The 22,872-nt window shown below is 37.6% G+C and overlaps 1 protein-coding gene across 2 annotated transcripts in view; it reads left to right on the forward strand.

Moving 5' to 3' along the window:
- GAS2 (growth arrest specific 2) overlaps positions 1–22,872 on the forward strand; it is a 128,380-nt gene that overhangs the window by 10,275 nt on the left and 95,233 nt on the right. For both annotated transcript variants that reach the window (XM_039253283.1, XM_039253282.1), the window contains exon 2: positions 1,956–2,077. In XM_039253283.1, coding sequence (XP_039109214.1) covers positions 1,956–2,077 — 122 coding nt within the window. The remainder of the gene's footprint in view (positions 1–1,955; positions 2,078–22,872) is intronic.

Genomic DNA, 22,872 nt, shown 5'->3' on the forward strand with positions numbered 1-22,872 from the left:
GAAGGTCTTGCTAGAGAAATAGTGAAGGCAATGTATAGACCAAGAATCAAGGAAACTATAAGGATGCTAGGTTAGAAACGTGGATTAGAGGCATAAGGGTCATCCTTTGGATACGTTAAAGTGGATATATTTCACATTTTGGCTGGCACAGATTAGGGACTATGCAATAAAAAAGAATAATGACCCAGGGAGGGTGGTGCTTAGCAACAGTAATTTTAGCCATGAGTGTGATATGCATTGGAGAGAGAAGTTGACGATAGAAGGAATAGCCATTGTTTTTGTTGCTAGAGGTTTAAGTATCAAATCCTGAAAATTAAAATTTTTTTTCATTTTATTTATTTTAGATAGAGACAGCGAGTGGGAGAGAGTCTGGGCAGAGGGAAAGAGAGAAAGAATCTTAAGCAGGACTCAGTCCCATGACCCTGGGATCATGACCTGAGTTGAAATCAAGAGTCAGATACCCAACCCACTGAGCCACCCAGGCACCCCCAACAGTTTTATTAATATTATGGTACCAGAAATGGAAGGAAGCATGAGTCTGTAGGGCCTGTGACTAATAAGTTACAGGAAATTAAGGCAGGAAAATAAAATATGTTGAAACTGAAGAGAATTAAAGTGTCATGAAAAGGAGAGAGCTTTGTGAGAGATGAATTTGGGGAACATGTAAGAAAAAAATAGTGGTTTATAAGGCTGAAAGCAAGAAGGAATCAGGAGTAACAATTTAAGGTGTAGGGTTTCTTTTAGGGGTGATGAAAATGTTCTGAAGTTGTTCTTGGTGACTGATGATTGCACATGTCTGAATATACTAAAAGTCACTGAATTATACACTTAATTGGGTGAATTGTAAGGTATGTGAATTATATCACAATGAAGCCTTTATAAAATAAAAGGAAAATGAAGAAACAAAATCTGGGGGAAATAGAAGAAAGAAGGCAACTAATCTTTAACTAGTTAACTGCCAGGGATGAACAACTGTGAATGATGTTCATAAGGGCAGCAGTAGAAGCCGAGTGGTTTTGAGGAGAGAGAAAAGTAGATACTGAACCCATTAATCCACAGTTCAAAGATGGTGGTAGGAAGAGGAATGGTTAGAGAGGTAGTGTTTCTTTCAGAGTTGCATTTGTTTCACCTCATTATCTTAATCAAAAGACAAACTCAGGAGAGCTTAGAGATGTGGTTTATTCACTGGCCATGCCACTAGAGTTGCCAATGGTGGCTGACATTTTGATGCACCATGACTCTATTCCAAATTGAAGAAAAGAGAGCTATGGTGTTCTTGTAGTCAAAGACATAAACCGGTGGCTCAGTCGGTTAAGCATCTGACTTTGGCTCAGGTCATGATCTCACAGTTTGTGGGTTTGAGCCCTGCGTCAGGCTCTGTGCTGACAGCTAGCCTGCTTCAGATTCTATGTCTCCCTCTCTCTTTGACCCTCCCCTGTTCAAGCTGTCTCTCTCTCTCAGAAATAAATAAAAAAACATTTTAAAAAACGACATAAACAAAACACAAGATGCCAGTTCTGCCTTCCACCTTCGCCTTGCAGGCATAGTAATCGAATAGGCTACTGAGGACGTGAACTGAGTGCACCTCAGAGGTCAAACTGTGCAATCATTGGAAAAAGATTTTGAGTTTCATTGACCGGTTGTTTTTTATGCCTCTGGATTGCCAAGTGATGGGACTCTCACATAGGATATCGCTTTGCCACTTTTAATGTGAAATAAAACTTTTATGCAGTTGAAATTATGTTATGAAAATATAAAATGTTGAGATTCTTGCCACCAAAGGAAAACATAAAATTCCAGAGAAACATTCTTTTCCTGTGTTCCCATCCCAGATACGTAACCCAGCTGGAATAGAAATTTTGGTGATAAAAGCTGTGTCAGATATGTTGGCATGAATGTTATATTTGCATTGGGGAATGCTTATGCTTTTGTAATGCTTCTTTTTGTTATTGCAGGGAAGGAGATTACGGCAGAAACTTTTATGGAGAAATTGGATAATGGTGCCTTGCTCTGTCAACTTGCAGAAACTGTGCAGGAGAAATTCAAAGAGGGCATGGATGCTAACAAGCCTACGAAGGTAAGAGATCTATAGGCAAAATCACTCAGGAGGCAGATTACATTTGCAGTTGCTTACGAACAGAGTTTAATTTTGGTATTTTGTTGTCAATGGTGCATTAATATGTCTATTAACAAAACACAGAGGATACATTTTAATCAGGCAGTATGTAATTTGCACTCTAATTACGTAAATTACATAATCCTTTTGGTTAGTCTCATTAACTAGAAGGTTACGGAAATTGATGATATTAATACAGAACAAGTACTGTGGTTGAATCTGATGTATTGATTGCAAATTTAGCACACAAACAATTTATATCATCAGGTGATGAACAAAATCTGGCCAAGAAAGATTTACTGAATAGGTCTTTGTTTCCAAATAGATTATTATAATAGATCATTGGAATAAAGTATCTGGAGTGCGTAATTTTTTTAATGAGTAGGGGCATTGCACTAAGTAACTTTGGAGAAATTATTTTTTTTCTGACTGCTCAAATTTCTTTTGTACACATATTCTTTTATGGTTATTATAAGTTTATAATGAGAGTATGGCACTTGATATTTTTGAAAAATTTTTTAAATCTTTATGTATTTTTGAGAGAGAGAGAGAAAGAACAAGTGGGGGAGGGGCCGAGAGAGAGGGAGACACAGAATCCGAAGCAGGCTCCAGGCTCTGAGCTGTCAGCACCAAGCCCGACATGGGGCTAGAACTCAGGAACCATGAGATCATGACCTGAGTGGAGTTCAGACACTCAATTGACTGGGCCACCCAGGTGCCCCTGGTGCTTGATATGTTTTGAAGAAACAAGATAGATGACACTTTCTTTAATTTTTAAAAGAGAAAGAAAAAGCATAAGAAAAAATAAGGTTAGTGTGGAAAACAGCTTAACCTAAAAATTTAAAAAGTGTTAAATTTTCTGCAACTGTGGCAAAACAAAAATAAATCTGATTACTCATGTATAGTTTCTTTATGATTACTGAGCTAAAATTCAAACAAAAATCAAGCTCCCTAAAATAATGTATTTTTTTTACAGCTCTGTACTTACTCTGGGGATAATATTTCATATCACTGTGTAAAGTACTAGATGCTATATACAAAGCCCCTCCATTATATTTTTCATCTTAAAAGAGGGTCCGTGAAAGTATTAGTTAATTCAGTGGTTCCCAAACCTTGCTGCACATTGGAATCACCTGAGTATCATTAACAATGATTCAGACTGGGCTCCTGTACTTGCACATCCTGATTTAATTTCTATGGGGTGCAACCTGGGGATTGGGATGTCCCCAAACCTCTGCAGGTGATTCTAATGGGCAGCAAAATTTGGGAACCACTGTGTTCATTTTTTCCCCCTCTATTGGATAGATGCTAAGTGATCTGAAGAAGATTGCCAGGCTAGTAAGTGACAGAGCAAGAACCTGCGGTGAACATTCTCTTTCTGAGCCTCTCATTTGAGCTCACTGTGTGCAGTTTAGACATGAAGAGATCATTTATGAACATGCTCATGTCACACCTACTGTTAGGACTCTTAGAAAACCAATAATTCTTTTGCCGTGCTTTCCATTTAGTGATGAGACAGATCTCTACTTCAGCTTACGGAGGGAGGAGAAAACATAATGCCTCATAGGAGGGCAATTTGTATAGAAGGCTCACTGTGAAATAATTAACAAAGGGGAAAATTTGCTGGGTCCAGAATGTTTTGAGAACATTATGTTAATATTGCACTGGTCATGAAACTTCTATTTATATTCTTTGTTGTTGAGAAGAGAGAGACCTCGATGTTAAGGTCTTGAGTCCTTCATAGTCACAAAGAATAAACAACTCTACAAAGGCTAATGTAAGGTTTTCTTGTTTTGTTTTGCAAACTTATGCTTTATAACTCCGAAGCTGAGATGCCCAAATAGAAATCTAATTGTAAGGGCATCAACTGTAAGAGAACCCCCAAAGCATTCAGCTATAATTTAAAGGCTTTGTTCTTGAGCACATTTTGTTTGGGTTTTAGTTTTGTTATTTATTAATTGGACAGGTCTATCTTTGGTTTCCTTTCCTGTAAGGTAGGAGTAATAATTATGCATACATACATTCCAGGAAGCATTGCACAAAAAAGACTTTAGATGGGGCGCCTGGGTGGCTTAGTCGGTTAAGCGTCCGACTTTCGCTTAGGTCATGATCTCGCGGTTCGTGGGTTCGAGCCCCGCGTCGGGCTCTGTGCTGACTGCCAGCTCAGAGCCTGGAGCCTGTTTCAGTCTGAGACTCCCTCTCTCTCTGATCCTCCCCTGCTCACGCTGTCTCTCTCTCTCCTAGAAATAAATAAAACATTAAAAAAAAAAAAAGACCTTAGATAAATATTATTTCCCTTCCCCCTGTGAGTTAAGAGATCCTGATGAGAATTTTTGATTTGCTAGAAGAAACTAGAAGAAAAAGATGAGTACTCTGTAGATATTCATAGTTAACATGATGTATACGAATAGGTACACCTTTTCTGTAAATCTCCATGAGAATATGTAATAGTGAGAATGGTTATGGATCAGGATTTTGATAGCTGTTTCTCCTTTAAAACCTTCATTTCAAATTATATAATTTTTATAATAAAACCATAAAATATAAAAATACATTGAATTTTCCTTTCAAAGTGAGTAAAAATAAAGCAAGGTCTTATTAAACTCAAAGTACTTCCTTAACTCTAAGCCTTTTGTTTAATTAAATATAAAGTTCAAATTTAGTCTGATTATAATAAATATATTTTAGTATAAAAACTCAACTGGTAATTCAACAAGTGTAGATTTAAAAATACTCTTTATGACCTCACTTTCAGTGTTCAAAAAATCAAATTTAATCTGAGTTAGAAGTTGACACAATTACTCTTGACTGAATTACCTTCTGTGTCCTTGGCAGAATTTATATATTTCACAACTTACTTCCAACAATATGCAGCTTAATCAAAATAGCATATGTCTTACTATATGAAAAAAGTGCAAAGAAGGCTCATTTTTCTTTTTTACATTTTATGAAATATTTTTCAAAAGATGAGAAGCCAAATTGCTAATACTTCATAGCTATTTCTGCTCATGAATATAATTTTGTCAACCAATTCAAGTTTGATGTGAGCATTTTCATAAATCAATATAATTTTGTTTTCAATCCATCTTTTGTCTAAAACAGGAAAGATTTATATGAAATTGTATGACATTTTACTGTTATTAAATCTTAATTTAAACAGGATTAATTTGCTAAAACCCAGGTAGTTAGGTTGACATTGAATATTTCTCATAGAAAAAAGGAGGAGACTTTCAAACTGCATATAAATAACCTATAGGTTACAATGTTGTCTGCTTGTCTGTGTGTGTGATTATTTTCCACCACGCGCTTTAGAATCTAAGAAAAGTAATAGTGGTAAGGACCGATAAGGTAAATAACCTTTGCTGAATTAGTGAAACTGTTACATTTAGGGAGATGTTAAAACTGAATTACTTTTTAAAAAATCAACCACAAACTTGATCCCCTCTTAGGCCATGTCACAGGAAGCCCTTTGTAATTTTCTCCTAGCACTTAAATCTCACGTGTTTGTTCTCATAGCAATATGTTTACTTTTCCTGATTGATATTTAATTTGGGGGTTTTACAGCTGTGTAAACACATTTGGATGAGTAAGTCATACTTGGTGCATGTGAAGTATGTTGGTGTTGAGAGTGACTTAAATAATCCTAACACTTGCAAACCTGTTTAATAAATATGTTAGGCAGTTTACGTACTTAATATTTGAGTTATAAATCCATGAGTTATATCCTATTCTGGCTTGATAATATATCTTGATGAAAGTAAATGATACCCTATGATTCTTTTAAGATTCTTTCCAGACATCAATAATAGATCAATAAAAGTAGCCTCTCTCTATTTGTTAGCATTAAGTAGTTAATCCTAGCCTTTGCATTTTCTCACTTTGCATAGAAGGAATGCAGAAATTTTGTAGAATTAAGCAATATTAGGTAGAAGTATTTGAGACTCATGTGCAGCAGTTTAATGTATAATTTGATTTTGATTAGATCATATTTACCATAACATGATTAATTAACTCTAGCTAAACGTTAATATTCCTGGAGCCAAGGACCCTAAAAGGCAAAACTCTAACCAAAACTAGTCTTTCCAATAACCTATTGGGATAAGAAAACCAGAATAAGTGATAAGTCCCAGATCATATTTTATGTGTTTTGACCCTAAGTTATCTGAGTCAAAGTTGGCATGTCCAATCAAGGCAGAATAATTGTTACCTTGATATGTGAACTTTCACTTCCTGGTCCAGATAGAATTCAACTGTAGCAACCCCTTCTTATTGTATATTTACTCTGTTCTTTGTCCACCGGTCATGACTTGCTGATTTGTATACAAGATTCACAACCACTGGGGCATCAACATGGTGTGAGTCATTCAAAGGGTTCAACCTCTCTTTTTCTCCCAACATTCCTTTCCATTTGTTTCATTTACCTTGACAGTCTCTGTCCCAGGCATCAGAGTTTTCCTGGGTTAAGCGCTTCCTTTGACTTCAAAGAGCCCTGAATGGTTAGATTAGTTTTGAAGCACAAGAAGGGAAAAGGGGGAAAAAGAAAAAAAGTTCTGTTACCTAGTAGAATGCTACATTATGCTCCAGGGAAGGAACTGAACATTCACCATCTAAATGTAGAATCCAGGCCTTGTTTGAGGGAAAGAACATCCTAGTCAGATAGAATGTCCATAGTACATTTGCCCATCAAGAGTATCTAGTTCTCAGGGCGCCTGGGTGGCTCAGTCGTTTGAGCGTCACCTTCGGCTCAGGTCATGATCTCACAGTTCATGAGTTCAAGTCCCGCATCCGGCTCTGGCTCTGTGGTGACAGCTCAGAGCCTGCAGCCTGCTTTGGGTTCTGTGTCTCTGTCTCTCTCTGCCCCCTTCCCTGCTCACACTCTGTCTCTGTCTGTCAAAAATGAATAAACATTAAAAAATTAAAAAGAAAAAGAATATCTAGTTCTCTGAGATGCAAGATAATGCTACCTGAGGATGTTTTACCAGCAAGGAATTAAATAAAACATAGAGATTAGAGTTTTTCACCTCAAAATCGAAAGCACATTTCGCTTAGAGAATATCTTACTTATCAAGATTGATTTCAGAGAAATCCAGAAAAGTGTGTTTACTGGTGATGCCTCTGACAGAACAAGGAAGTTTGATAGAAGTGAGAAAAGGTTTTTCTTGAAAAGAAAATCTCAGCTGTGATTAATCTAGAGTCATCTATATCTGGCTCTACAGCTTATAAAATAAGTGTGTATTCCTTAAGAAATCCGTGGTTTTTAAATACAATTGGAATGCTAAGACTAAACCAACAGAGTGAGTCATGATAAATGGAGGGACTACCAGTGTAATGATGTGGAAATAAATGTTTTTTCTGATGGGTTATTTTCCTGTCTGGGACTGTGAGGAGAAGGAAAAAAAAAGTCAGTGATAAAATCCAATTACTCAGAATTAAAAAAAATACAAATATCTTCAAATTTTAAATATATAAAAGTAAATTATTTCCCAATACAAAATTAACTCCCTGTCACCATTTCTCTAAGTCCTTGATCACCAGGAAAATCTTAGTCAGGGACCATGAAATATCTTGCTGAGGTTTTTTTTTTTTTTTCCCCGCATTGGGAGTATTTCTATTCTAGACCATCTTAACAGGGTTATGCCTAAGTCGAGTTTCACTGCCATAGCAATAAATGTTGATGAATCTTCTAGAATGTTATGAAAAGAAGGTCAACTTTTTTTTTTTTTTTACCCACAGTCAAATCATCATAAGAGACTTGGTATGTGGCTTGATCTGGGTTGCTGTATGTATGGACTAAGGAAAACAAAACCAGCAATATGAAAGAGTGGGCATAAGAGGGAGTGAAGGTAACTGGATCTTAAGGCCTAACTGAACTAACACCATATGTGAGAGAATGTAGGTGATAGAATATTGCTGGGCACCACTGAAAATGTGGCGAAGTTGATTATCTGGCACGAAGTTCATGGTTAACATTTCACGTTCCGTGGTGCCTGGCGTCCCAAGATGAAGATTCAACCTCCATAAGACAACAATAGCAAGCTGGGAACATGTGCATAGTGTCCTTTACATAGAAGGCAGTGTTCCTATATGGCCCGTACTACTGAACCCAGAAACTTCATTTAGTTACCAAAACCTTCATCCTGAATTATCACGCACTTTATCCCCTGGAGCGCATGTATTTTATGAAGCTGTCTAGTTTACCTACTATTCCTGCTCTGTAACATCAAGTCAGCAAAATACCATGATCTAGTAGAAGAATGTCTTGGGTGATGTTGAAATGTTCCTATAGTTTACGTTGCAGAGCCTGAGCTGAGTACAAGATAGTAAAACACTGTTATTTTTGTCAAGTGTATGCAAACAGCTTCTGGAATTTCCTATTTATTGGGATTAAGAAAATTACATTTCTAGACCAATAGATGCATGCTAAGTACTAAAATATTTTCTAATATGTATACTTTAATGGAAAGACCAAATCTGGAACAGCAACTTGATTGAAACTATTACTTCATTGTAATTTCCCTGAAATTCCCCATGTCCTAACCATCTCTTATATTGGCTTAAATTGAATGGAGGTTTGATAGAAATCACTTTCCTTGCAATGTTCAGGTCACTGATAGTAGCATGAATCTCTGACTTTTTCTAAGTTGTGATATTTTATCCCATATGTTAGGGAACAAAAATTATGACAGTTTCTGAGAATATATTTCCCAATTATACATTCATGGAAAAATGTAAAAAAAAAAAAAAAAACTTCTATATGTTCAAAGGCATAATAGTCAGAGTGTAACTTAGGCTTAGGTCAAAAATCCATCCGTCGCTTGATCCCCATAAGTATTTCTCTTTCCCTAATGCATAGCAAACTCTTCAGGTCCCTTTAAAGATTATAAGGAAGCTTTACAGGAAAGGCTTGAGATCATTACTCTTTCGTTCAATGGGTCCTGGGTCTATAAATTGGCTGTCGTCTATGAACTAGGTCATCAGAAAGATTCTCTCATTTGGTTGCCGCTTCTGTTGTACAATTCAAGAACTTGGGAAGTTACCTTTCAATTTTCGGCTGAAGGCCTCCTGATTAATAAACCGCATTCAGATCTCCTGTGGGGCAGATAATTCTAAGAGATTTGATTATCCTACTTTGTATCCCAGCAACCATATCCACCTTGCCTATGAAAGTGCCGCCATGTATTCCTACCACCCTGAGGAGCCCCGTTCACATTAATAAGAGAAAACCCCTGTCACCAGCATCCTCTCTCTGGAGCAAAAAGTTACCTTAGGAAATTTGGGAAATTTCCTCACCAACCTGTTCTTCACAGCGTAGTGAAAAATAGAGCCTCTTTGGGCTCCCACTGAGTGACACTGTAAAAAGTTAGCTTAGATGAGGTACACATTATAATTGCATGCTACATTTCTTTTCCAAGGTTTGAATTCATTCCCCTATATTTTACCAAATGATTTCTGGCCTTTTATTGTCATTTAGTGTGGGATAGCATTACATCTACGTTTATGTCCACCAATCTAGCAGACTATTAATAGGATCATCTGTGGCTGTTCACGTTAACACACTGAATTCTAGTTAGTGCAGTTACAGTACATTAATTCTGCCAAATCTCAATTTACATCCTGTTCTCCTCAGACTAACACTCAAAGTCTATTACATAAATAGAGAAAAACCCTGCCATAATACACTTAGCGGCACTCAAGAGTTTAAATGTATGTTGGGATACGTAACCAGTTGGCCAGAGATTCCTGTGTTGGCTAGGAGTTATGCTGTGAGATGGATCTAAATCCATCCTGATCCAGACTGCAATGTTTTGATATGCAGGCCTGGTAGAGATCATCAGCTCTGGCTATGGCTAGCTGAGATTTGAAGGACAGAGTGGTGATTTCAGGAACGTCCAGGTTAATTCACAGTCCTTTCTTAGCCTGGTCCAGGAGAGTACCAGAGGTAGGGGAATCTACCACGTACCTCCCCAGTTCCTGAGAAGGAGTGCTTGGTGTTTCATCCCACCTTATCCCCACCCTTCATGTCTCTGCCGCTCCCCCAAGATAAGAATTTTTAGCTCTTTCCCAGTTGGAAACAGAAAAGTGGTCAGGGGACAAGAGTTGAGCAAAGGGCAAGAGCTAGTAATAAATGCAAATCATATTATTTGAATTATTTCTTTAAAAATTTTTTTAGCATTGATTCATTTTTATGTGACAGGGAGAGACAGAGCACAAGTGGGGGAGGGGCAGAGAGAGGGAGACACAGAATCTGAAGCAGGCTCCAGGCACAGACCCCAACTTGGGGCTGGGACTCACAAACCGCGCGACATCATGACCTGAGCCGAAGTCAGATGCTCAACCAACTGAGCTATCCAGGCACCCCTTGAATTATTTTTGTCATAGCTGTCCTGTGGGAAATTCTTTAGCATCCATAGCTCACATGTAAAAAAAAAACTTGGTAGATTTCTCTAAGTGGGACAACAGAATTTTAGCGGAGTTCAAAACTCATGGCATTTATTGATATAGAGTTGTTATGAGGCTGAAAGAGATTATGCTAAACTGTTAAAATATTTTGTTTTGCTTAATCATGCTATAGAAAGACTGGGTTATCTTTCTATTCTCCCCACGAAAAGATTTCCAAGTTACAATGTTTATGAAGAAACAACCAGAAAGTATAAATAAAGCCAAAATCTATATGGGAAAATAAAATAGTGTTCTGTCAGGCAGTTAATTAATTAAGATATTATATTCTTTTTGTTTGATGGTTATAGTGTTTAATCCTCTTTAAAAGTTATTTATTTGTTGGGCCTTATTTTATTATCCTAAGTAAATATCGAATTCTATTTTTATATTCATAACCTGTATTCTTTTTCATTAAGAGGATGACAAAGTAGTTTAAGCTTAAAAGCTCATGAAAAGTTTATTCTCCATAAAGAGAATGTTAGTTTTCCATTCCAGTTTTGGTCCAGTATCAGCCTCAACAGCAATTCCAAATATCCCGTATTTTTCTAATGACAAATGCCTGAACTTTACTCTCTGATACTAAAGAAATAAAAACCAGTGGCTTTGTAGGACCTAGGATTTATACCAAATCTGACGGTTATAAAGCATGGATACATGGGCATTCATTTCCAAGTACCACTGTCAGAAGGAATCATTTTAAACGCTTTTAGAGAGCACAGCTAAACAGAGTGGCTAATTGTGTGGACTCAACAGCCACACTTTCTGGGTTTAAATCAGAACTCCGCTGTTAATTAGCTTGGAAAACTACTTTCTCTGTGCCTTAATATCCTCATTTGTAACCAATGAGGATAGTACCTAACGTATCAGTTGTTATGGAGGCTAAATTTAATATACATAAGCACTGAGTAATACCTAGTATATATGGGTGCTCATTAACATTAAACTATTGAATCCATTCATCATTACTCTCAAGTTTCAAATGTTAGCAAGAGGAAATTTGATTAGTGTGATGAACAACTAGCTCTCTGACCAGGTTATGGCTTCACTTTGATTGATATGTTCTCAGACTGAATAAAATGAGATAGGGAATATTTACTAAAGAAAAGGTAAAGGATTGTTTGAAAAGTAGAGATGCTTTTAAAATTCATGGTTTCCCCATCTGTCAGAGCACCTGTACGATATTGTTATACCTAGTTGTTTGCTTGCCTTTACCCCTTCACTAGACCCTAAGATCCTTGAGAACTTGGTTAGTGTTTTATTTGTATGTAGGTCTATCATAAAATCTGGCATGTAGGTGTTCAGTAGATATGTTTTTAGATGAAAGAATGAATGAGTGGGCCAACATAGGAATTTACTTGTAGATCCAGAATGCTGTTGTCAGTGGGTTTTAGCAATTCTCGATTTTTAATCATGAAGACTTTTATTGTCACCAAGTTTGAAATTTCTCCCCCTGCTGGTTTTGCTTGACTCAAAAGTCTTTGATGTTCAAAACTGTAAGGAACAAAGCTGACTTTTTAAGTAATGGGGAAAAACAGAGAAGTGGAGAGTTTTGGAGTGGTTCAGGGAAAGAGAAAGGATCTGAGGACATTGAAAGTGATGACAAGAGATTGGCGAAGTAATAGAGCATGGAGGTCTAAATTAGTAAGAAAGTTCTGGAGAACATTGCTCATTTAAGTTAATTGCAAATGATATTATATAGTCACACACTATGTTATTGTTTGAGTTCAGAACATTATCTAAAGGTAAAAATGATGACAAAAATGAGTGTATTCGGGCGCCTGGGTGGCTCAGTTGGTTAAGCATGCGACCTCGACTCAGGTCATGATCTCATGGTCTATAGGTCTGTGCCCCACGTTGGGCTCTGTGCTGACAGCTAGCTCAGAGCCTGGAGCCTGCTTCAGATTCTGTGTCTCCCCCTCTCTCTGTCCCTCCCCTGCTCACACTCTCTCTCTCTCAAAAATAAATAAACGTATTTTTTTAAAAAAACGAGTGTATTAATATCCAAATGTTTTATTCCATTTAAGATTTACTTTTCAAGACCTGTTTATAGTGTTTGCCATGGTTCAAATAAAATAAGGATCAGATGAGTGCTGAACTTCCACCAGTTGGTAGAAGGCCAGGGCACGCAGGTGGTTGTGGGCATGAGCAGGGCTCAGTCGCTGCAGCGTCTCCATTGACGATCTCCTGCAGCACAAAAAGGTTCAGCACCCCCTTGGGTGCCCCCACACAGAACTGGTGCACGTAGTTCACTCTTTGCTGCCAGCCCCAGCAACCATTTGACATCATCAGTGTAGCGGGGAGCGGGAGAAGTTGTTGGGGTGATCGTTGTGTGCCCGGCGACCCAGCATCTCCACTGCCAGCATTCCAACACGGTAGGCAGTGTGCAGGTGGTGTAGGCTGTATGGGTTGACAGGCTGACTGTGGGTCTCCTCCTCGGGTGGTGGAAACCCCCAGCTCACCAGAGGGCTGGGCTGTGTAGTCAGAGCAGACAACGCGGCACCCTGGATGGCTGGAAACGTGGATGCTGGATGGACACTGCTCAAGGCCACACTGGTGGGCAGTGGGAGCCCTGGCTCTGTGTGGTAGGGATGTACTGTGATGGCTGCCATGGAAAGAACGGGGAAAGAATGGGTTTATGAACTTGCTCATCACTGATAATTAAGAAAAATTTTAGGACCTTTCATGGACTAAGTTCTCAACGGGTACTTTTGACTTGAATACAGTAATTAAGGGTTATGTCTTTCAATGACTGTAGAAGCTGTAAAGATATAATCCCTGTCGAGGTGGGTTTTTTCTTTTTTTTGCATCTTTTTCTCAATAACTGCCCCTTTTGTCCAATAAAATAGTTGGTGAGTGAAATGGGAATATAAGAACCATTGTTTCTCTTCAGAGTCCCTAATTAGCCACTACCAAAACACTCTTTAACAACCAAGGTAAAAATAACAGTTTCTGTAAAACTGCAGGAGGGAATCAGAGAATTCTAGGGCATAAGAACAATGAGCAGTAAATGCTGCTGTCAGCTTTCCAAAAAATGTGTTGTTTTATTAACTAAAGGTTAACTCAAAAAAAGGAGGTAAAAATGATTATGGAGCTTAGCAAGTTCATCATTTTAACAACCTTAAATAATATAGAATAGTATGAACTACAAATATTTTACAATACCTGAGTCCTATTTATTTATTTTTAAAAAAATATTTATTTTTGAAGAGGGGAGAGAGAGGGAGAGAGAGGGAGAAAGACATAGAAAGAGAGAGAGAGAGAGAGCAAGAACACGAGCAGGGAAGGGGCAGAGAGAGAGAGGCAGACACAGAATCTGAAGCAGGCTTCAGGCTCTGAGCTATCAGCATAGAGCCTGACATGGGACTCAAACTCACAAACCATGAGATCATGACCTGAGCCGAAGTTAGACACCTAACCGACTGAGCCACCCAGGCATCCCTGTTTATATATGCTATTTTAAAATTTGATAGATGATTGATGAGATAGGAGCTCTTGTTAGGAACAAGAGATGATGATATTTACTGTGTGCAATATTTATGTGCATATATGTTGTTGGTAAGAAAGGTTGTGATGTAAAGGGAGACAATCTCCTCAAGGAATTTACTATCTGTTATGGAGAAATAAGATGTCTGTGGTATTATATATATTTTGAGATAAGCTCACAAAATGATTTGAAAAAAAGTCACAGGTTAAATAAAAGAAAGGCAATATTTTATCATGTGGCTAAAAGTAGAATAGAACTTAAAGCATATAGTAGTATGCACGAAAAATTTTCATGCACATAGTTGTTTAACATTTTTATTTTGAATGTATCTCATCTACTTCCTAAATCAAAAGGTATACCAATTAAAAAGAATATCTGCTTTATAACATAAAATGGCTGTACACACATTGCAATGTTTAATGTGCTTGTGTATGAGCCTATTACAATGATTTTAAGTGGATTTCAGTATATTACTTTGATTGTTTCTACTGCCTGTACATTATTATTACATCTTTTTCCTCTTTAACAGAGTCAAAACTTAATGTCTTCTCATTTGGTTGTCTTCAGCAAATCATAAAAGAAATTGCCACGTTCTCTTTTTTAATTTTATTTATTTTTCAATGTTTATTTTTGAAAGAGAAACTGTGCAAGCAGAGGAGGGGCAGAGTGAGGGGGAGACACAGAATCTGAAGCAGGCTCCGGGCTCTGAGCTGTCATCACAGAACCTGATGTGGGGCTTGAACCCACGGACTATAAGATCATGACCAGAAGTTGGACACTTAACTGACTGAGCCACCCAGGCGCCATCCCCCCTCCCCCCACTTTCCCTTTTATCTGACTCCTTTGGTGGGTGGCAAAGATAGTCAATGTCTAAGCAGGTGGGCTGAAGTTTTTTGGGAAAATTACTTAAAACAGTATAAAGTTAGTTGAATTATCTGTATGATGAAATTAGAAGTCAAATGATATTATGGATTTACATATTTCAAATTACTTGGACAAGTGTACAGGTCCTAGCTATTGGAATATAATGAGGTGTAAAGTATGGAATGAACTTTTGTGACAAGCACTTGTGTTTGAGATGGTTTTCATTTTATGTATTAAGAAGCAAATGAAAAGAATCAGAATTATTCTAGAATTTCCCTCAAATTACAATAGAATAAAATATACTCTACTATTATCATGTTTGGCTCCCTACTTGCTTATTATAGACCAGTAGTTGCCAATCATTTTATATGAACAAGGGCGAGTCGTTTTCCCAAATCCTAATCTGCAAACTGCAGTTTGCTTCTGATGAGCTAAGAGATGTGAAGAGGTATTTCTAGACCTATTCAGTACCCTGCTGTGAATCTCCACATTTAAGATTTGGGGAGGGGGGGTGGTGAGGAGAGGGGAAAGACGAGGTGGTAGCAGTGAACCTAGAAATTTGCCAGGTTCAGAGGCTGTAAATTCATGTGAATCGTCTGATAAATGGCCCTCCTTCAAAACTGCTCAGCAGGTCTTTCCTCTCAAAGGTTAAAACTGTAGGCTATTGTTTGGTAGTGTAAATAATGGTTGCATTAAAAGCATATGAAGCATGAGACTAAAAATAAAACATGTCGAATTGAAATCCCAAAAGCAGGAAAAAAAATAAAACAAATCTGGTTTAGAAGGAGTACACACACACACACACACATTTTTCATCTACATAATTTCATAACATCAGCAGAACGTTGCCCCTGAGCGTAAAAGTAAACCTGATCGCATTTTTCCACAGTGACATCATCTCTTCCACTTATAGGCTCACATCCTGCATTTAACCGCATGCAGGCACATGGGCAAGGGGTGTAACTGGGGAACTGTTTTTCTGATATTTGATCGCACTGACTGTGGCCACTGCTGTTTCAAAGCACTGTGGATATAGAATACTATGTCAGGAAAAGTCACTCTCGCCATATGGAAAAGAGAAAATTAATTAGTTTAAAATGAGCTGTTACTAACTGCTTTGGAGGAATTCTGGTCATTTGAACGAATCAGTAAGGAATATGCATGCCCTTTCTTAAAGCAGACCATTTACAGGGTTTATAACAAGAATGTTTTTTAAGGGGCTGTAAATTCGAGGAAAAATGTTCCTTTTTAATTTGAAAATGTCTGAGGATTGCTAGATGATTTAAAATGTAAGTACTCACCATATGTGTGTGTGTGGTCCAAGGTATGTGGTACTGGTGCATTACAGAGTAATGGCATAATGTTTTTTAGATGAGGTAATTGAGTTTCTAGTATGTAGAGCTCCCCAACTGTATCTTTCACATTTAGGGCTACATGAATACCTGCTATTGTTTTGCTTAGCAGTTTGAAAATGCATTACATATCATGCATGAAGCTGTCCCGTATGTGGTTTGTGTTTATATTGCTCTGCTGGTCATGTCTGATTTCACACAGTGTAGGCTGTTTGTCTAATGGATGCTTCCTATAAGAAACCATAATGCAGCAATTCTTGTATCTTGAAGCCGAAATTAAAATAGAAACAAAACAAAGAACTTAGTTCTATCAATAATTGTTAAAAAGAAAGAAACCTTTGAAATAAAAAAAGGAAGAAAGGAATCTTTTTTTTTTAAGGTTTATTTATTTTGGGGAGGGTTGTGGGGGGCAAGGGGCAGAGAGAGAAGGAGACACAGAAGGCAAAGCAGGCTTCAGGCTTTGAGCTGTCAGCATAGAGTCCAACGTGGGGCTCCAACTCAATAACCACAAGATCATGACCTGAGCCAAAGTCTGAAGCTTAACCGACTGAGCCACCCAGGTGCCCCAAGAAAGGAATCTTAAGGTAGGAATAAGCTGACTAAATTCTGAATAAGTTTAGGAGTCTCTTGAGAGGCAGTGTCGTATTAGGTGTTGTGAAGGCCAGTAAGTCCCCGACTCTGCTTTCTAGAGCAAAGACAGTTATTTTTGTCTCATTGGGTGAGGCCTGCAGATCCTTTTTCATGATGATGCTTTTAAATACATGACATAAAGGATTACAAAACACAAAATAGAGGGAATTGATTTTTTTGAAATATGGTTACTACAATATTAAAAATAAATACTAAAGCACAAGTTAAAAAATAAGCAACGTGTTTGCTTGTTATTATTCATCTGGCATTGGTTTTGAAAATACTGTAGTTTTTTAAAAAATGTATTTCAGTTCTACTGTAGTTAACATACAGTGTTGTATTAGTTTCATGTAATGAAAGAATCATTATATCTTCATATCATTGTGAAGATATAGTGATTCAACAATTCCATGTATTACTCAGTGCTCATCATGATAAGTGTACTCTTTAATCCCCTTCGCCTATTTCACCCATTCCTCCCACCCCCTCTGTTAACCATCAGTTTGTTCAAACTAGTTAAGAGTCTTGTTTTTGGTTTGCATCTTTTTTTCCCTTTGTTCATTTATTTTGTTTCTTAAATTCCACCATATGTGTGAAATTATATGGTATTTGTCTTTCTCTGACTAGCTTATTTTGCTTACCATTATACCGTCTCGATCCATCCATGATGTTGCAAATGGCAAGATTTCATTCCTTTTATGGCTGATTAATAATATTCCATTGATAATATTCCATTGTAGATATATAACACATCTTTTCATCCATTTATCTATCAGTGGCCATTTAGGCTGCTTCCATAATTTGGGTATTGTAAATAATGCTGCAATAAACACAGGGGTTCATATATCTTTTCAAATTACTGCTTGTGTATTCTTTGTGCCTAGTAGTGCAATTACTGGATCTTAGGGGAGTTCTATTTTTAACTTTTTGAGGAAACTCCTTACTGTTCCACTTTGGCTATACCAGTTTGCATTCCCAAACAGTTCACAAAGGTTCCTTTTTTCCCACATCCTTGACAACATTTATTGTTTCTTGTGATTTTGAATTGGCAGTGAAAATCACTTGATCAGAGGGGTACTCCTATTTTTAATGTTTTGAGGAACCTCCATTCTATGTTCCACAGTGGTTACACCAGTTTGCATTCCCAGCAACAGTGAACAAGGGTTCTGAAAAGCACTGTTGCTTTAAAGTATAAGAGAAAGTAAACTTAATATTTCAGATACATTCTAGATATTACATTCATAATACAAGAATATTGAAAATCAGAGGAGAGGAGCGCCCCTGTGGTTCAGTCAGTTGAGTGTCTGACTCTTAATTTCAGTTTAGGTCATGATCTCATGGTCATGGGATTGAGCCCCCCATTGAGCTCTACACTGAGTGTGGAGCCTGCTTAAGATTCTCTCTCTCCCTCTCTCCCTCTGCCTCTCTCCTCCACTCATGCTCTCTCTCTCCCAATAAAACAAAAATTAGAGGAGAGTAAAAATAAAGATAATTTGCTCCTCTCTAGTTCATGGTCTTCCCAGACCAAGAACTTATTCTGGATGATCACAATCTAGTGGAAAATAGTGTTACAGACATACAAAACTAAGAATAAACAGATATTAAACAAGTGCAGTGGGAAGAATAAGACAGGAGAGATTAATCTCTATATTTTTATGTATATAATAAATGCATGTGTAAATGTATAAAAATATATGTGTATAAATTATATACATTGAAAATCATAAAAGAGGAATCAGCCCATATTCTGTTCCATGTTATCATATTTGTTATGTTTAAATATTGTTTAAAGTTTGAGAAGTAGCTATCTGATTTTATTTTCAGAATGACTGAATGCCATGAGATATGATAATAAAATAAGCTTTTACTAAGTACTTATTCTTTGTCAGAGTAAACTTTTAACATAGATTATATCATCAAATAACTTAAAACTTAAATCGTATCATGCTATTTCTTAGCTCAAAATTCTCTAATGGCATCCTGACTTACTTCAACTAAAAGCTAAATCTTTATGATTACATTCAAGGCCTTGCATACTCCATTTCCCAGCTAACTATCTAATCTCATTTCATGTGACTTTCCTCATACTCTGCTTTGCTGCAATCATAATGACCTCCTTGGTCTTTGAACCCAACAAACAGGTCCCAACTACCACAGGGCCTTTGCAAGTACTTTTCTATCTTCTCAGAATATTTTTTCCTTAGATATGTCTATGACCTGCTCCTCACTCCCTTTAGGTTCAAATGTTGTCTTTTGGCTGATACCTTCTCTGCCTTCCCTATATAAAGTCTTTGACAGATGATCTAGAATTTCCAATTGATAGCTATGTTGTGCTATATTCAAGATACTGATAAAAAGAAGTGTAAAACTTTCCCCTCTCAAAGGACTCAGACTCTAGTTAAGTTAATAAAATATGAACATATAAGAATATAGATATCAATAAACATTTAATAAATGACATATACTGGTAGTTTGTATCACCATGCCATCCATTATATTGATGCCATTCAATCAATTATTCAAAAAACATTTATTGAACACCTTAAATATGCTACCCTGTGAGTATCAGGTTGTTAGGAAGAATAATATTAAATGAATAGTTAAGCTAACAGTGAATTACAACTGGGTGATGTGTAAGTTTGGGAAAATCCAAATATATGGTGGCTTTAAGAGGGTAAACTTAGTCTTGTAGAAAGAACTTTTATATTATTCTGAAGGAGGAATGAGAATTAGCCAGACAGAAAGGAGACCTAGAATGTTCCAAATACAGAAAATAGCCATGGGAAAGCCCTCAGATGTGGAGGTGCATGATGACTTTAAGGAACTAAAGTAAAGCAAATGTTTGGATACACACACATAATACCAATGTCCAGAAAGAGACCAGAGCCAAATCTGTTGGATGTTGGCCTCTCTGTTAAGAACAACAAATAAGCTTCCGACTTCAGCTCAGGTCATGATCTCACTGTTCATGGGTCCAAACCCTGCATCAGGCTCTGTGCCCTGCTCATGAGAGAAATAATGACCATTAGCCTGAGGTGCTAGCAGCGGTACTTGAAAGGAGCACATGGTTTTGAGATCTATTGAAATTTTGTGGGGTAGGGATGGAAAATATTTCCCTTCTTCCTTTCTATGTTCTTTGGCTAGTCTAATAATTAAACTGAACTAAGACAGATTAACAAGTGAAAAACAAATTTAATTTCATTTCTTTGGGAGTCCCATAAGAATATATGACCCAAAGAAGTGACCAAAGCAGGAAGCTTTTATAGCTTATAAGCAAAGAAGCAATATATGTGTGAAGAATTGACAAGACAAAGGGGTTTGGATTTGGGGTAGTAAATCGGTGAAAAGAAGCATCAAGTTTGTTTATGTAGACTTCTTGGTCCTAAATTCCCATTCTCTGGTGATAAGAATGCTGTCTGCCATTTTGGTACCTTTCACACGTTAGATTTATCTCCTACTTCCTGAGAGACCAAGTAAAGTCAGAGTGCCCTTCTTGTTCTGGCTGTCTCTCAAGTACCTCAAATTCAAAATAATATGCCAAAGTGGCATTTTTGAGGTGGTTTATCTGTCTCCCTTGAGTTGGCTTGGTGGGATTTGGTGATGAATTGGATAGGAAAGGTGAGGGAGATTGGTCTGGGGTTTCATATGTGAAGAAATGGATGTGAAGAAAGGCAGGGGAAGAATAGGTTTGGGGAAAAATCATGGGTGTCTATGCCATATACCCCCCATGGGTGCCCAAGAGTTATGAGCCTGTGGGCTCCCTCTCATACCACTTCTTACATTTCTGCCCAAGAAAACATATAAGCAAATGAGTTGCCAAACTTAGTTGGGCAAAGAGGTAAGGGAAGGACAGAGAGAACCATTATGTGTCAGGGCTGGGTGGTGGGAGGGAGCTCGGGGAGCATGTAAGAGTGGGAATAGAGGCTGGTGAACCGGTAGGGAGCATTGAGAGGTCCTCAGGCTAGGTATGCAAGTAGGAGTGGGGCTGAAACAGTGGAACCTGTGTTAAATTTTTTTTTAAATGTTTATTTTTGAGAGAGAGAGAGAGACAGAACATGAGCGGGAGAGGGGCAGAGAGAGAGAGGGAGACACAGAATCCGAAGCAGGCTCCAGGCTCTGAGTTAGCTGTCAGCACAGAGCCCGACACGGGACTTGAACCCACGAACCCGTGAGAACATGACCTGAGCCGAAGTCAGACGTTTAACTGACTGAGCCACCCAGGAGCCACCAGTGGAACCTGTATTAGAAGGAGTTTGCTTTATCCTAAAAGCCCTGGGAAGCTAAATTTGCTTTTTGAAAAGTCTACTCTAGTTAGAGTATGGAGAACAGATATGAATGCATAGCATAATAATGAAAAGAAATTAGAAAATGGATAAAAACAAATTGTAATTAAATCTCCATACAAATGTAGAGCATCTGCTTTAAATCTTTTCCCCTAAATACATATGGGCTTGTTACAGTAATTACAGATGTGACAATGGAACTATTTTTCAGCTCTTCTCAGGGCATTCTTCTTAAAAAGGACTGAAAGTAGACACGTATTTGAAAAAAAATAATAATAACATTAATCAAAGATAAGCGATGGTCTTAGATTGGTATTAGGCACTTTCCAAAACATCTTATTTAATTCTTAAAACATGTTACAAATGATAGATCTAAAGTTCCAAAAGTTAAATTAAGTAACTTCTTGATGACTAAGCCTTATTGCTGGTGAGTTGTAGTTTCAAGGCTTAAGCCTTTCCTCTTTGATTTTCTAAAAGTTTAACATTCCCATCTTTCAAATTTACTGAAAGTCTAGGAAGTATCCTGGTTGGTGAACACTTGTAGTGTGCCTAGAATCTGCAGTGCAGTGAAGTTATGGAAACAAAATGAGAAAGAGAGAGAGAGAGTCTTTGCTCCAAAAGGATTTGTAAGTATGTTAGCCACTAAAAGAAATTGGGTTTTCTGGAATTCATCGAGGAAACAATCTTTGGACTTCTGATAATGCTTTTCATGTTGGATATTTTACAGATGCCCACCTAAAAGTAGTGTTAACCAAAATATTAGCATCAGTGACTCTGTGAACTCAAAATTTGCTGCCAATAATTATAAATTATTATGTCTTAAAATGTACAAAATGTTTGTTGGAAAGGAAAAATTCAAGACGATGAGGGAGCTCCAGGTAAGCTGAGGGCAAAGTACAGGCTAATAACCACTCCCGCCTCCCACGTGGGACATGTACGGATATTCCTTGGACACTCCAGGCTATCCAAAATCAGGAAAGGAAAAAAAAAAAACCACAAATAGTTAAACTGATAAGAATCTCCACCAGTTAATCAGAAAAAGGCAATCTCATTATAGCCTAAAGTCCAGGAACTCCCTAGGGTCTTTAATGCTTTGCTAGAGGGAAAAACAACCTCAGCTTGACAATTGCTAGGCCTCCAGTAAGTCTTTAGCATATGAAAGTTTCTTTGGAAACCATTTCTCCCTGACTCCACAAAATGGTCACCCCCCTCCCCCCCCCACAATCCCAGAGCAGCTCTTCCTGGTGAAGGGTCCTGTCTGAGCCTTATTAAAATCCCCTTTTTGCACCAAAGACATCTTTAAGAATTCTTTTTTGGCCATTGGCTCCAAACTCCACACCCCCCCCAACACCCTAAAACTTCATCACAAGACAGATTTTAAAAGAATTTTCTTGCTCTTGTTTCTTTAATGTAATTCCTTAATTTTAGAAGGGACACACAAAACTAACATACATTCTCAAGAACATGTTTAAAACTATCATCAATTTGTTTAAGCTCCTGTAATTAATTAATAATTAAGAGATCTGAAGGACTGCTGTGCCTGGTATCCAACAGCCTTTCTTTCTCTGTGAAATGTTCCCTGTTCACAGAGTAAGTTTCTCTTCTTCCCATTGAAGCCTGACTCTTGAAGTCTTGGTACTCCAGCTGTGAAGATGCAAGTGGCAGAAGAAAAAGAAATCACTTGTTTTTTACTTCCATAGAATT

This window comes from Hyaena hyaena, unplaced genomic scaffold, assembly GCF_003009895.1.
Source record: "Hyaena hyaena isolate Hyena2069 unplaced genomic scaffold, ASM300989v1 scaffold_449, whole genome shotgun sequence".
Taxonomy (NCBI): domain Eukaryota; kingdom Metazoa; phylum Chordata; class Mammalia; order Carnivora; family Hyaenidae; genus Hyaena; species Hyaena hyaena.